The sequence below is a fragment of the Protopterus annectens genome, chromosome 14.part0 (genome assembly GCF_019279795.1).
Source record: "Protopterus annectens isolate FY-2018-M chromosome 14.part0, PAN1.0, whole genome shotgun sequence".
Lineage (NCBI taxonomy): Eukaryota > Metazoa > Chordata > Ceratodontiformes > Protopteridae > Protopterus > Protopterus annectens.
The window spans coordinates 864300138-864314027 of NC_056748.1; the positions used below are offsets into that span (position 1 = coordinate 864300138).

Consider the following 13890-nt stretch of genomic DNA (forward strand, 5'->3'; position numbering starts at 1 on the left):
TAAATTCTTAATCATATTTGTTTCACTGGATAAACATCCTAGTTATTAAAAGTAACAGGCCTTCTACTGTAATTATTTAAATTATATGCTATAATCATGGATTACTCAAAATGATCCCAACCTGTTTCAACCTTAATATTTTTCTTTTTAATTCTATTTCATCTCTCCTTAATAAAGGATAAAAAAAAGTATCTTCCTTTTTTCTTATAATTTCTAATGCGATGGCTTCTACTAATTTGAATGGGTAACCTCTATTAACCAACATTTCCTTAAGTTTTATTATAACCAATTTAAACATATCTTCTGACTTTTATTCTTTTAGTAGGGCGGCTGCAGTGGTGCAGCGGTTAGCGTTGTCGCCTCACAGCAAGAGGTTCTCCGGTTCGATCCTCGGCTTGGGTGCCTTCTGTGCGGAGCCTGCATGTCCTCCCTGTGGTCGTGTGGGTTTCCTCCAGGTGCTCCAATTTCCTCCCACATCCCAAAGACATGCTGTAGGTGGATTGGACACTCTAAATTGGCCCTAGGCATGAGTGTGTGCGCGCCTTCTGTGGAAGGCTGGGTGCCGGGCTGGCAACTCGACACTGTAAAACTCCACTGCCAATCATGAGCAGACAGATGATCCACTGTGGCGACCCCTAACTAGGAAAATCCGAAAGAAGAAGAATCTTCTGACTTTTATGAATAGAAAAGGAAAAAATGTAAACAAAATTTTAGAAAAATGGTGGGAATGTGGAAAGATTTAATAAGAGAAGTAAAAGTGGAACATTTAAGTTTATGTGACACAATGTTCTTACATTTTGAAAAATTAATTTATCAAAACAGTGAATAATGGGAAAATTGTTTCTAAAAGCTATTTTAATTGTGCTACAAAAGGTTTAGTATATATAGCATTATGTAGAAATTGTACAGTATTTTATATGAAGAAGATGGAAAGGACTCTCCAAGAATGCATATACAAGCATACATACAATTATCAGGAAGGGAATATTAATAATGCCTTGTTTAAACATGTGTAGGTGTTTCATGACCATTCCTTTGCAATTTGGATGCTGGAAACTGTATGAAAAAATCTACAAGGTGGACTATGGGCTGACATTATTGAATACCATGAATTAATATGGAAGTTAATATTGTAGGCTGATAAAATGCCTGGTTTAAATGATAATTTTTCATTTCAGAGTGTTTTAAAATTAAAAGCTATTAATTGTAAGGGATTAAATGGTTTTAATTATATTTGCATTTGTATTTAAATCTGTAGATATGTTTACATTTTGAACTTCAGTGTTATTGATTTAAACATTTTTAACAGAAGATTAATTTTTATATTTTTGTATTTATGAAAATGGGGCATGAATTTTGCAAGCACTAAATAAATCATATGAGTCAAGGGTATTTAAACTTAGATTAACATATTATATATATATCACAATGCTTGAGATAAAAGTACTTAAGCGTGTCCTGGAGCCTGGTACACTTTTTTGATTATTAGTTTTTTTGTTTTTTTTTTAATGCTTCTGCTGTTGTGCTAGTGTATGCATTAAATGTGATCTTTGCTGGAGTGTCCATTTTTTTTTTACATGTAACACGGCCAATTGATTCTTCAAGGTCAGTAGCCACTGATTTTGTACATGGACCACTGAAATGTAAAGCTGTTTGCCAGAAGCAACTTCTTCATTAATTAAAAAACTTTTACTTCTGCAGAGATCGTGTATACTGACTGATATTGGTGGATTATAATGACAGAAGTTTGAGTGGCCTTCTTTGGTTGAAATGTTCTACAATGGACAGTTTTGTCATTATTGGTTCATACATCTGATCAGCAGGGTATGTGTCAGACATAAAAAAAACTGAAACACATTACTACTTGCTATTATGTCTCAACATTTTCATACTGTGCATATTATTTATGTTCTAAATAAACCGTAGTAATGAAGAAGAAACAATAATATTCAAAACTAAACTTCTTACACACAGAACTTCTAGTAGCTGAAGGCTATTTAGTAATATAAAATAATAGTAACTGAATGAAAACGCAGACACCAAACTGATATTTAAGCTTTCGCTCTTATTAGGTAGAAGAGCTTCATCAGAATAAACTTGAATTCCACATAAGCACATTCAAAACCTGTACATTAAGTCATATGACAGTACAGTAGCCAGTAAACAGACTCAAATTAATATATACAGTAATTACAGTAACCAATAACCTATCAGTAATACAGCCAAACTGTACCAATCCTGTGAACTGTAGTAAGAAATATGAAGAAACATGAATAAACTTGAGAGAATCTATATATTCATGACCAGGAAAAGAGACAGTATTAACAATACCATTCTCAGGGCACATTTAATATTAATACTTTTGTTTAAACCTGGAAACACCTCAGCATTAAGCTGTAGTGCCATTATAACTCCCTTAATTCTAAAAATAGTTCCCAATCACCAAAAAAGCAATTAACCTGTTCTAGGACAGTAAAATGAAACTTAGTATAGGTAGCACAAGTAGAGCTATGTTTGGCAAGGGCATTATTCATGTTACGAGATTTAATGGCTCCTAGATGTTCTTTCACCCTGTCAGAAAGCTTTCTGGTGGTCTTGTCAACATAGAAAGCATTACAAGATGCACATATTCCTGCATAAACAACTGCAGTTGAGTGACAAAAGAAATTTTTGTGGAACCGAACAGTGTAGTTACAGTGTGTAAAAGTGTAATCAGACCCTGTTAGTATAAAAGGACATACAACACATTTACTACAAGTATGCATTCCCTTGGAAGTGGAGGAAATAGGGGAAATAGCAGTAATAAAAGGGGAATTCTCTATTTTCTAGACTCATTCTAATAGTTCTGGTTCTTTTAAAAGGGAATAAGGGAGAAGAACCTAAGGCTGCAGACAAGGGTTGAGATTCAGTTAAAAGTTCCCAGTTGTTATTAATAATATTGCGAATATGAGACATATCTCTAGAAATGGGCAGCGGGAAACCAATGGTTTATAAATGTGCTGTATGTCCTTTTATACTAACAGGGTCTGATTACACTTTTCCACACTGTAACTACACTGTTCGGTTCCACAAACATTTCTTTTGTCACTCTACTGCAGTTGTTTATGCAGGAATATGTGCATCTTGCAATGCTTTCTATGTTGGCAAGACCACCAGAAAGCTTTTTGACAAGGTGAAAGGACATCTAGGAGCCATTAAATCTCGAATAATGCCCTTGCCAAACATAGCTCTACTTGTGCTACCTTTACCAAGTTTCATTTTACTGTCCTAGAACAGGTTAATTGCTTGTTTTGGTGACTGGGAACTATTTTTAGAATTAAGGGAGTTAAAGTGACAACTACAGCTTAATGCTGAGGTGTTTCCAGGTTTACACGAAAGTATTAATATTAAATGTGCCCTGAGATGGTATTGTTAATACTGTCTCTTTTCCTTGTCATGAATATATAGATTCCCTCAAGTTTATTCATGTTTCTTCATATTTCTTACTACAGTTCACAGGATTGGTACAGTTTGAATGTATTACTGATAGGTTATTGGTTACTGTATATATTAATTTGAGTCTGTTTACTGGCTACTGTACTGTCATATGACTTAATGTACAGGTTTTGAATGTGCTTATGTGGAATTCAAGTGTACTCTGATGAAGCTCTTCTACCTAAGAGCGAAAGCTTAAATATCAGTTTGGTCTCTGCGTTTGCATTCAGTTGCTATTATTTTATATTACTAAATAGCCTTCAGCTACTAGAAGTTCGGTGTGTAAGAAGTTTAGTTTTATATTATTTATGTGTTTGTGTATACTAAACTTTTTTTTTTAATAAGGAGTTTGTGGCAAAAAGTTCCTATGTACTTGAACTTGGAAGTAGTAATGTGTGAATCTGAATATACATATATTACATGCTAATTATGTGTCCTTAACTGTCCAGGATTTTTAAGGTAGTTTCTCTATAACATTCTCACCTGGAGGTTGAGAATCATACCCTAAAGGCTAAATAAAATTATGATGCCAGCAGGACTGAAGCAATGATGGGCTATACACACATTTTGCTGTGTAATCTTTTCCAGAGTGAAAAACATTAAATGTGATGGATAGGACAATGCAAGAGACAAACATAAAATTCTACAGAACGCATCTTGAGATTCTGCACTAATCAAGCTGAAAGCACAGAAATAACACAGGTTGTGGAAAAAAATGTCAGGATTTTGTATATATGCAGTGGTGTACAGTTCAATTTGCAGGGAATAAAAATACACTCTCCCTTTTAAGTTCCACAGCAATAGCATAGGAGAAAGATGCCCACTTCTAGCTCAGTGCCTGCCTACTCACCTACTTCTTTCTGTCTGAAAAGTGACGGGGACTTCGGATTAACTGTTGTAAAGACAACAACAAACCATTCTTTACTCTACCCTCACAAAATCAACTTTGCTGGAGCCATTTTTTGGACATCATAAAGGCCTACAGCATTGCTGGCCAAACTTCTGATGGAATTAACTTCAGAGATCTGAAATGTTTCAATTTGTTACATATTTTTACTAGAACAGGACCCATCTTGCTACAGATGGAGATGGGAGTCCATCCGGAATCTTCCTGGGCCCTTTACTTGCTGTGACGCAGACAAGGATTTTCTGTGGTAAAACCAAACTCTTTCTCTATATTGATGGCTATGCACGGTTTAAGTGTTGCCCTTAGGGCAGAAAAGGTGCAGCCTGATCTGCAGGAGGCCCTACAATCTCTATAATCCAGACCATCTGACAGGGTCAACTACTGAATCAATCCAAATCCAGAGATGAACTTTTTGGTCCTCTATCCTTCCCAGAAGGCAGGTCTTCAAATATTTCTTTCATCTCAATGGACAGCATGCAAATTTCCACTGTAGACAAGGAGGAGGTTCGGCCGCAGTTAGGTGTTGTCTACAGAGACAAAGAGCACCTTATTGGCAGCAAGTGAAGCCATTGTAAAATACATGTTGCTACTTCATCAGCAGTCTGGCAGTGTGATCATATTGTTTTACAGGCTGTGTGCAGACTGCAATATTTTATGTACAATTTGCTGCAGAACCACAATCCTACTTTCCACACTGCTATATCACAGCAGGTAGGGCTCCCTTTTTCAAATGTGATCACGTACACCTTATGATGCATGCAAATTCTGGAATCCTCCATCAAAAATCTTTAATGGAACCTGCTAGTTAGGAATGCAAAGCACAGACATATGTTTAAAGTGACTGTGCTTACCAGTGACCATGTGCAGCAGAGGGACAAAATCCTGACTGCCACCCAGATAACCTTGTATATATTTGTAACCTGGGAAGTGGAACAGTTGGCTATAGGGATGACAAAAATCAGGAAGGCAAGCTAGACTTGCTGCTGTATTGATATCCCAATGGAGTCTGGTCTTCAGAGAAGGGCTCTTCAACAGTACAAGGCAAGATAGGGTTGTGCACACACAGCAATGTGTGCTCAGGATGACTAATATGACATTGCTTTTCAGCAGGCACAGGGCACTTCACAATCCATTTACTATTTTGTGGTTGCTTCAAAAAACTGGTACTTGTATATTTTATACTGTGTGTTTATGTGTGTGTGTGTGTGTGTGTGTATGTACATATATGTATATATAGGTTTACTATCAAAATGCCGCTGTGCAATTGCACGGCTATAAAGTATTCGAACAACATATGTTCGAATACTTCATAGTTCGGCAGGTTATGTGAGCAAACGTTATCATTGCGAATGGACTGTGCATTCGCAATTATAACGTTCGCTCATGTAAGGGGATTGCGGTACAGTGCGGTTAGGGAAATAAATCCCTTTCCTCATTGTAGTGCGATATTAAGTTGGGGGTGTGGGGGGCACAGCCCCCCACAGGGGGGTGCAAGGGGGCTTGCCCTCCTGCATAACTGTGTTTAGGCTAGTTAGGTAGGAAGTTACAGGATGGGTGGGAGTGCTGTTGATTGTCGAAAATGTCGCGAGTGACATTTTCGACAATTAACACTTGTTTTCGACATTAGGGCCATACGAAAATGTGTACGTTTGGTGAAACAATTCGCAAATACGTACACATTTTCTTTTAAAGTTCGACATTATGATAGTAAACCATATATATATATATATATATATATATATATATATATATATATATATATATATATATATATATATATATATATATATATATATATATATATATATATATATATATACATACATATACACACAAACACACACACACACATATACATATATATATATATATATATATATATATATATATATATATATATATATATATATATAGGTCTACATCAGAAGACTGACAAACCAAACCAAAAGCCTGAATCCCATGTAGGGGACAAGACCCCTGCACCCCTCATGTGGCGGGCTGGGCCCCCCACACCCCCTGCTAAATGCATATACCAACTCCAAGATCCTCCATCATTCAGTATTTTGAATTTTCAGTCTTTGGGAATTCAGTCTTCTGAAATAGACTAATAAAGGTATACATCTGTGGCTGTCAGATGTGTGAAAAGCTGTTTGTAAAACTTTGTACTAGTGAACTATAAATTGCCTAACTGACAAAAGAGCAAATGCCAGTGTGCATTCGCTCATGTGAATTCGGCATTCTGACTGGACATCACACTACAGTGGAGATCGGGACATGTACCCCTTCCTTCACTCAGAGTTAGTATATAAAATTAGCAGGGGGTGTAAGAGGCGAAGCTTCCCTCACATGGGGGTGGAGGGGGGCTTGCCCCCCTGCATAATGGTCTTAGGAGACATCCAGAAATGGCAGGTGTTTCTAACAAAGTCGACATTCCCGGAGTGTCAACTTTCTTTGGGTAGCAGACTCGCTCTTTTAAGGACTTGACGGTGCAGTTTCCGACATTACGAGTTGGATACATGAGTCCCACATGTGTGTTGCGACATTTTACAGGTAAACCATAGATATATATATATATATATATATATATATATATATATATATATATATATACATGCATACACACACACACACACACACACACACACACACACACACACACACACACACCCCAAGTCTGAGGTTGTTCCAGAAGCAGTTATGAAGCTGCACTGCCTGTTGGATCATGCGGACAGTTTATGACCTTTATGTGGGTAACTGTCACAATACAACCACCCTTTCTCTGTGTAAACATATCTAGCTGTATGTATATTAATATTTTTGCACATGAACTCACTGGGCTTAATTTCTAAACTAACATTAACAGGAGCAGCTATTTATATTTTAAGATAACTGACATAGCTGTATGCACTGTTTTAGTTTACCACTCATCTTTATATTGCACTTCATACTGTACTTTTATTATTATTGTGTAATGGATCGTTTACTGACAAAGCAGCTCTTCACTACAAAACAATTGTCATGCTTACTCAGAGTAATCTTACCTATACTTAATCAATTAATACATTTTCCCCAATGGAAGAAATGCATTTTGAGGACCTTGTGGCTAAAGGAAGGGAAGCTATGTGGTCAAAAAAGGAGGACATTAAAATGGCTAAGCCAATGTGTAGTACATTTGTTGGAAGAGTTTAATCATAATTACATTTTTACATTTCAAAATTGTGATATGGCATCTGTTCATCTCTCTCTATATATATAAAATCACTGCAATTATATGCATCCTTACAAACTATTTCTCCAATCACTGGCTATGCTCCTGTATTACCCCTGGCTAAGTATACAAACTTCATGTCTATTGTGTCTCCACTTATGTAACTCAATATTGTCTGTTTAAAATTGTTGTTTGGTTGCTAATACATTTGACTCTCTTTTTTATGCTTTGAAGTATTTCTCTTTGAACCTTGCATAAACTTATTTTTACTTTTTACTATAATTTTTATGTGCACTTTCAAAGACATCTTTGTAATACTGGAACTTGCATACTTACTGTTTAAATATTGTAAACTTGTTTTATTTTTTGGGAGTTTTTCTCCCCTGGTCTCTGCTGAAAATGTGCTTGTTTTAGCCCAGTCGGACATTACCCGGTTACCAAATGTAAATAGACAAATAAATAATAAATAAATAAATTATGACGCTGTTTTTTATTTGGTACCACAAATACATTCCTTGCATGAAAAAGAAACCAGAACCTGTCATGGATATGTTAGAGTTCTGAACATCCTGCTGCATGCTGGCGGGATGAAACTTATACAGCTATAGACACATCTTCAAACACTTCATACCAAAGAAGATACCAATAATGTGTGTCAAGGGAGATTAAAATTAAACACTCAACATTTAACTAAAAAATATACTTTACAGGACAGCAAAGCAGTGTGTTTAAAAAAAATCCTGAAGGCAGACTTACCACATGCCCAGATGTCAACTGGTTTTCCATATGGGTCTTTTCTTAGAACTTCAGGAGACAGGTAGCCTGGCGTGCCTGCAAAACCTATACAGGATTCAAAAAGAAAGCAGACAGAAGTGAAATATTAAGGCATTAAAGGCAAATGCAGCAAACAGCCACACTTCTAAATTTTACTCAGAAGTCTGTATTAACTACAGCTCAAGAAATCGGAGGTTGCATGATGGTGTTAACTGTATTCTTTGGGCAATCACATTACTACTGTGACTTGGAAGGTTGTGCTTACCATTACTGCGGGTTTTTACACCTCTAGTACCCCTGTCATACAGCGAAGGCAAAGGCTGCTTTGGAACACTATATCACCATGCGTGTGCCTGTGTTTGTTAGTGGGTGGGTATACGCCAAATGTACTGAGAGTTCACTGTAGCAAACGTGTTACTATCCATCTATAAATGCAATCCTTTTAACATCCAAAGAGGCTTACCACTTCAACAAATGGATGGAGCAAAGCATTTGCAAACAGTGTAAATAACTCTACACTTTTACTTTTGTGTTTTACAGGTTACAGTACAGGATTTTGAATGGTTACAGTACAGGATTTTGAATATTGCTCAAGACACAGGTGGACTTCCTGGGTATAATGCACAAAAATATAAGTGACAAGATTAGAATAAAAATTGGGGGGTAATCACTACTGGTCTGAGCCTTAGATTTGCAGTATAAATTAAAAGCTCTTTAATCCAATGTATGATTAACATATGGTCTGAGGAACACTTATAGAAACAATTGTCAAAACAAAATTCTATTTCGTTAGAAGTGAAGCACATACATCTTTCAAGAATGTGTTTTAATTCTGGTGGTACTGATCTTAAAGTATCTATTAGCTCATTTGACGAGTACTCTGCTGCACAGCAGACATCACTCTGCTAAAATTCCATCAGAACTGCTCATTAAACCCTCCCTCCTGCCTGTAACATTTTTCCTACCAACTGTCCCCTTTTTTTTCTTGTTTTGGTTCATCCCACTTTCAAACCTAACTATACTCTCCTACTCTGTGCTCTTCTACCCTATTCCTTCCTACGTGCCTGTCCACTTGCTGTTCACTTCCACTGCTATCTGTATTACTTTCCTCTCTTCCCTACTACTTACCTGTACACCTCCTCTCTACCGATTCTTTTTTGTCGACTTCCTGCTTCTTCCAGATCGGTGTAGTATCTTTACCTATTACAGTCACTCTCCTAAAACTCCATTTCCCATACTATCCCTACGGGCTTTTTTTTTTCTTCTTCTTGAATATCTCCCATAACCCTCTGCGCTCTTTAAACCTATCTTCTGGTTTCGGTATCTTTTCTTTTATCCCCATTTCCTGTTCGATACCCGCACATCAGTGGTTCTGATAAATATCAGCCTATTTCCAGCGGATGTTTGTAAACCCATGCTAGCATTTTAGTACAGCTAATACTTTTATAAGCAATCCAATTTCTGATACTGTATTATTTAATGTTTTGTAGTACAGAGTTGCTGTACAGCCATTTATCTGCTCTGTGTTAAATGACTGCATTTCTATTAGCAAGCAACCTCTTACAGTGAAGCTAAATGTTTTTTGTACCACTTTAGTGCTACTAGCTCAGTTTAGGCCTTAATCAACTGCACTAATGTTTCCAGTGAGGTTATTAACTAAATTATGTGCAGTGACTGTATTAATTGCTTCTTTTTGTGTAAACTAGCTGGTGTGAATGCTTCATTTTACCTAACAGCCACATACACTTTGGAGAAGTGAGGACATTCTGCTAAGGAGTGTAGCGACTGCATTTGTGCTTTCTTTTGTGCAATCTAGCTTGTGTGGAATGCATCATTGTACATAACAGCTAAATTTGCTTTGAGAAGTGATGGCTTTCCGTCAAGGAGTGTAGCAACTGCATTTTTGTTTTCTGTCATGTTTCTGGCATGATTTTTACAGTTCGATTCTCAGCTAGAGCGTCTTCTGTGTGGAGACATGTGTGAATGGTCGTACCTTTGTTGAAGGTTGTGCGTCAGAGCCGGCAACTCTGTACTTAAAAATCTACTGCCAATCATTAGCGGACCAGAGTTCCGCTGTGGCGACCCCTAACCGGGAAAAGCTGAATGACACAACTTGCTTAAGGAGGTAGTAAAATTGCCCTCTTATATCAAGGACTCTCTTGATTTTTTGGATAAAGTGAAAAAATAAGGTGGGAAGAAAATATATATTCTGTGGTGTTGGACGTCGTTAGTCTCTGTACCAACATTCAGCATTTGTTTGGTATGGAGGCCATGTATTTTTCTTAGGAGACAGTCCAAAAACCCAATATGTTAAAGAACTTACTTTATTTTGTTTAAATAACAATATTTTTGAATTTGATGGGTCTTTATATAAACAAATGCAAGGTGCTATGGGGCAGCTTTTGCCCCTATGTATGCCAATCTTTTCATGTTTTTTTTTAAGCATTTATATATATATATATATATATATATATATATATATATATATACACATATATATATGATTTTTATAGGAAATTTGTGAAAAAGCACTTTAGGTTTATTGATGACCTTATTTTTATATGTAAAGGGGGGTATGAGAAGGTAGAAGAGTTCACAGAAAGTTTGCACGGAAACAGATTTGGAATACAGTTTGATAGGTTACAAAAAGGGAGAAAAGTTCACTTTTTAGATACAATAGAAAGTGAGAAGAATGGTAACGTGAAAACAAAAATATACAGAAAATTTGAACACCACCATATATTATACGGTACTAGTTGCCATCCGCCCCCATACATTAGCATCTATAACGTATGGGGAATTTTTTTTAGAGATAGTAGGTTGTGTAGTGATGAACAAGAATGTGGAATGGAAATAAGAAAAGCAATTATTATGTTTCTGAAAAGTGGTTACAAGGAATGCCAAGCAAGGGAAGGGTACAATCAAGCTATGAAAATTAATGAAAAAAACAGTGGTCATAATAAATGGAGTAGTTACAGAAGGCAGGACAGTAAGAATGAAGGGGAAATTTTGTATTTTATTTAAAAAAAAAACACTTTTCAGAAAGGTTGGAAAATTTAGTAAAGTACGATTGGAATTTATAAAAAGGGAAGAACCCTTCTTGAAAAATATTTGATTAAATTTCTGTTATAAAAAAGGAAGAAGTATTAACATGCTAGCACATGGGGGTTCAAGAGACCTATAGTTAGGAAGAATCAAGAGTTGCTTTTTAAAGGAACGTCCCCATGTGGTAATCGTATAGCTTGACAGTACGTAGTTGGAACTTTTCCAGCTATTAATGGAAAAAATTTTCAAGAGCAAGGTCATTTTTACCTGTAATAGTGAAGGAAAAATATACAGGTTAAGATGCCAGTGTGGAAAATATTATATAGGAGAAAGTAAAAGGAGCTTTGCCACAAGACTTAAAGACTATGTAATAGACATAAGAAAAAAAACTGTCTAGTCCAGTGGCTGATCATTTTTATAATTGGCACAATTGGGGATCCAACCGGTTTGCAGGCTACAGTGCTGGAATAATTTAAAAATGAATATCTAACATCAGAAGGTATTAAGTACAATTTATGGAAAATGAATCTATTTTTATTTTAAAATACAATACACTTTATCCTATGGGTCTTAACAAAGAGTGCAACTGGAAATGTTTTTTTATGAGTTGACTTTAAGATCTTAATTGTTTAATTGAATAATTGATTGTTGGTTGTGTTTTGATGTACAAAAAGGGAACTTTATGATGGGAAAAAATATACTCTGTAAAGGCTAATGGTAGCTGAGGTGTTAGAGGATTTACTGTGCTTTTTTGTCTAATTAAAGAAGTGTGATAACTATTGAGTTTTAGACTCGCTGGCCTCAGGGTTTGAGTGGTTTCTATTGATCCAGCATTTGTTTGTGGTTTTATATGCATTTTTGTTTTCTTTTGTATAAACTAGCTTCTGTTGAATTCATCTTTGTATCTAACAGCTTAATACACTATGAGAAGTGAGGACATCCGTTAAGGAGCTCAACTCCGTGATCCGTGTATCTGACTAGGTTACACACGGTCTTACTAAGCTGTATTTAGCTGCCATAGTGCTGAGATACCATTTCCTTCTTGGTAAGCAACTGCTGTGTAGCTTTCAAGATGCATCCTAATATTGCACTGTGCTGCATTTGGAATAGATGCTAGTTGGATGTTTTTCTTTTCTAAATTGTGCCTGCTGTATTTGTACAGTACATTTCATTACCAGTGCTTGTTGGTTTTACATTCAGTCAAATACCTGCTCTTTTGATGTAAGACTGTTATACAGAGCAACTGCAAACTTTGTAAAGTCCAAACACAGACCACAATCCAAAAAAGGCCTTGGTTGTGAAGAGATGAAGTTAAATGAAAGTTTAAAAACAAGCAACTTGTTAGTGCTCAAAAAAACTTTATTAAAAAAGCAAATAAATAAATGAATCCAAAAAATCAAGCGCTTTCGTCTCCAACCACTGTAGACTTTATCAAGATAGAGCATTCCCAACACAATAGTACATTTATAATCAAGGAGATAATTGGTGAACTAATCAGCATCAAAGGTTCATGAATAATTCATGAGTAATGACTATTCCTACATTTTAAAATCATATAAATCAATCATATAAATACCTATAATTCATTCATAACCTTAATATTATCCAGTATAATTCATATAAAATACATATATAATATAATATCTAAAATGTATAAATAAAATTTTACATTTCCTATATATTGTGTACCTTAATAAATAAATCACAGTATATCAAAATATAAATAAATAAATAAATCAGATATTCAAATATATATATATATATATATATATATATATATATATATATATATATATATATATATACACATGTATGTATGTAAATTAATGCATATGTATCAACTATTATAACTACTATGACCTTTTAAAACAGTCATCTGTCCAAAGCTTTTAGTCTTAAAAAAACAAGTAATGGCAACAGATTAATTTAAGCCTGGCCATTGAGTTGCATTTGTTCTCAATTGCCATAAGACTTCACTTTTTTCTGGGTATAAAATCCATGGTCCACCTCTTGGGTCTAGCTCAATAACCTCAATAACAGTAAATTTAAAATTATGTCCAGGCCACTCCATACAATGTTATGCAAGGGCATTGGTTTCTTTCTGCAATCTGAGGTCTCTCAAATGTTCATAAATACAGTTTTTAAGCTTTCTTTCTGTCTTTCCAATGTAAAAAAAAGCACATTTGCAACAGGTATAAGGGTTTCTTTACAAAAAAAGTGCAGCTGTTACACTGAAAAGGTGGTTTATTGTGCTTTCTGTTGCAAATGTGCAATTATCTCCTTGATTATAAATGTACTATTGTGTTGGGCAAGCTTTATCTTGATAAAGTCTCCAGTGGTTGGAGACGAAAGCGCTTGATTTTTTGGATTCATTTATTTATTTGTTTAATAAAGTTTTTTTAAGCACTAAAGTTGCTTGTTTATAAACTTTCATTTAACTTCATCTCTTCACAACCGAGGCCTTTTTTTGGATTGTGGTCTG

At 35.5% G+C, this 13890-nt stretch overlaps 1 protein-coding gene across 19 annotated transcripts in view; it reads right to left on the minus strand.

Annotated features, from left to right (window-relative positions):
- The window catches only part of LOC122789306 (calcium/calmodulin-dependent protein kinase type II subunit gamma), a 2351533-nt gene that overhangs the window by 659329 nt on the left and 1678314 nt on the right, over positions 1 to 13890 (minus strand). For all 19 annotated transcript variants that reach the window (XM_044056632.1, XM_044056627.1, XM_044056637.1 and 16 more), the window contains exon 8: positions 8346 to 8429. In XM_044056632.1, the coding sequence (XP_043912567.1) occupies positions 8346 to 8429 (84 nt within the window). The remainder of the gene's footprint in view (positions 1 to 8345; positions 8430 to 13890) is intronic.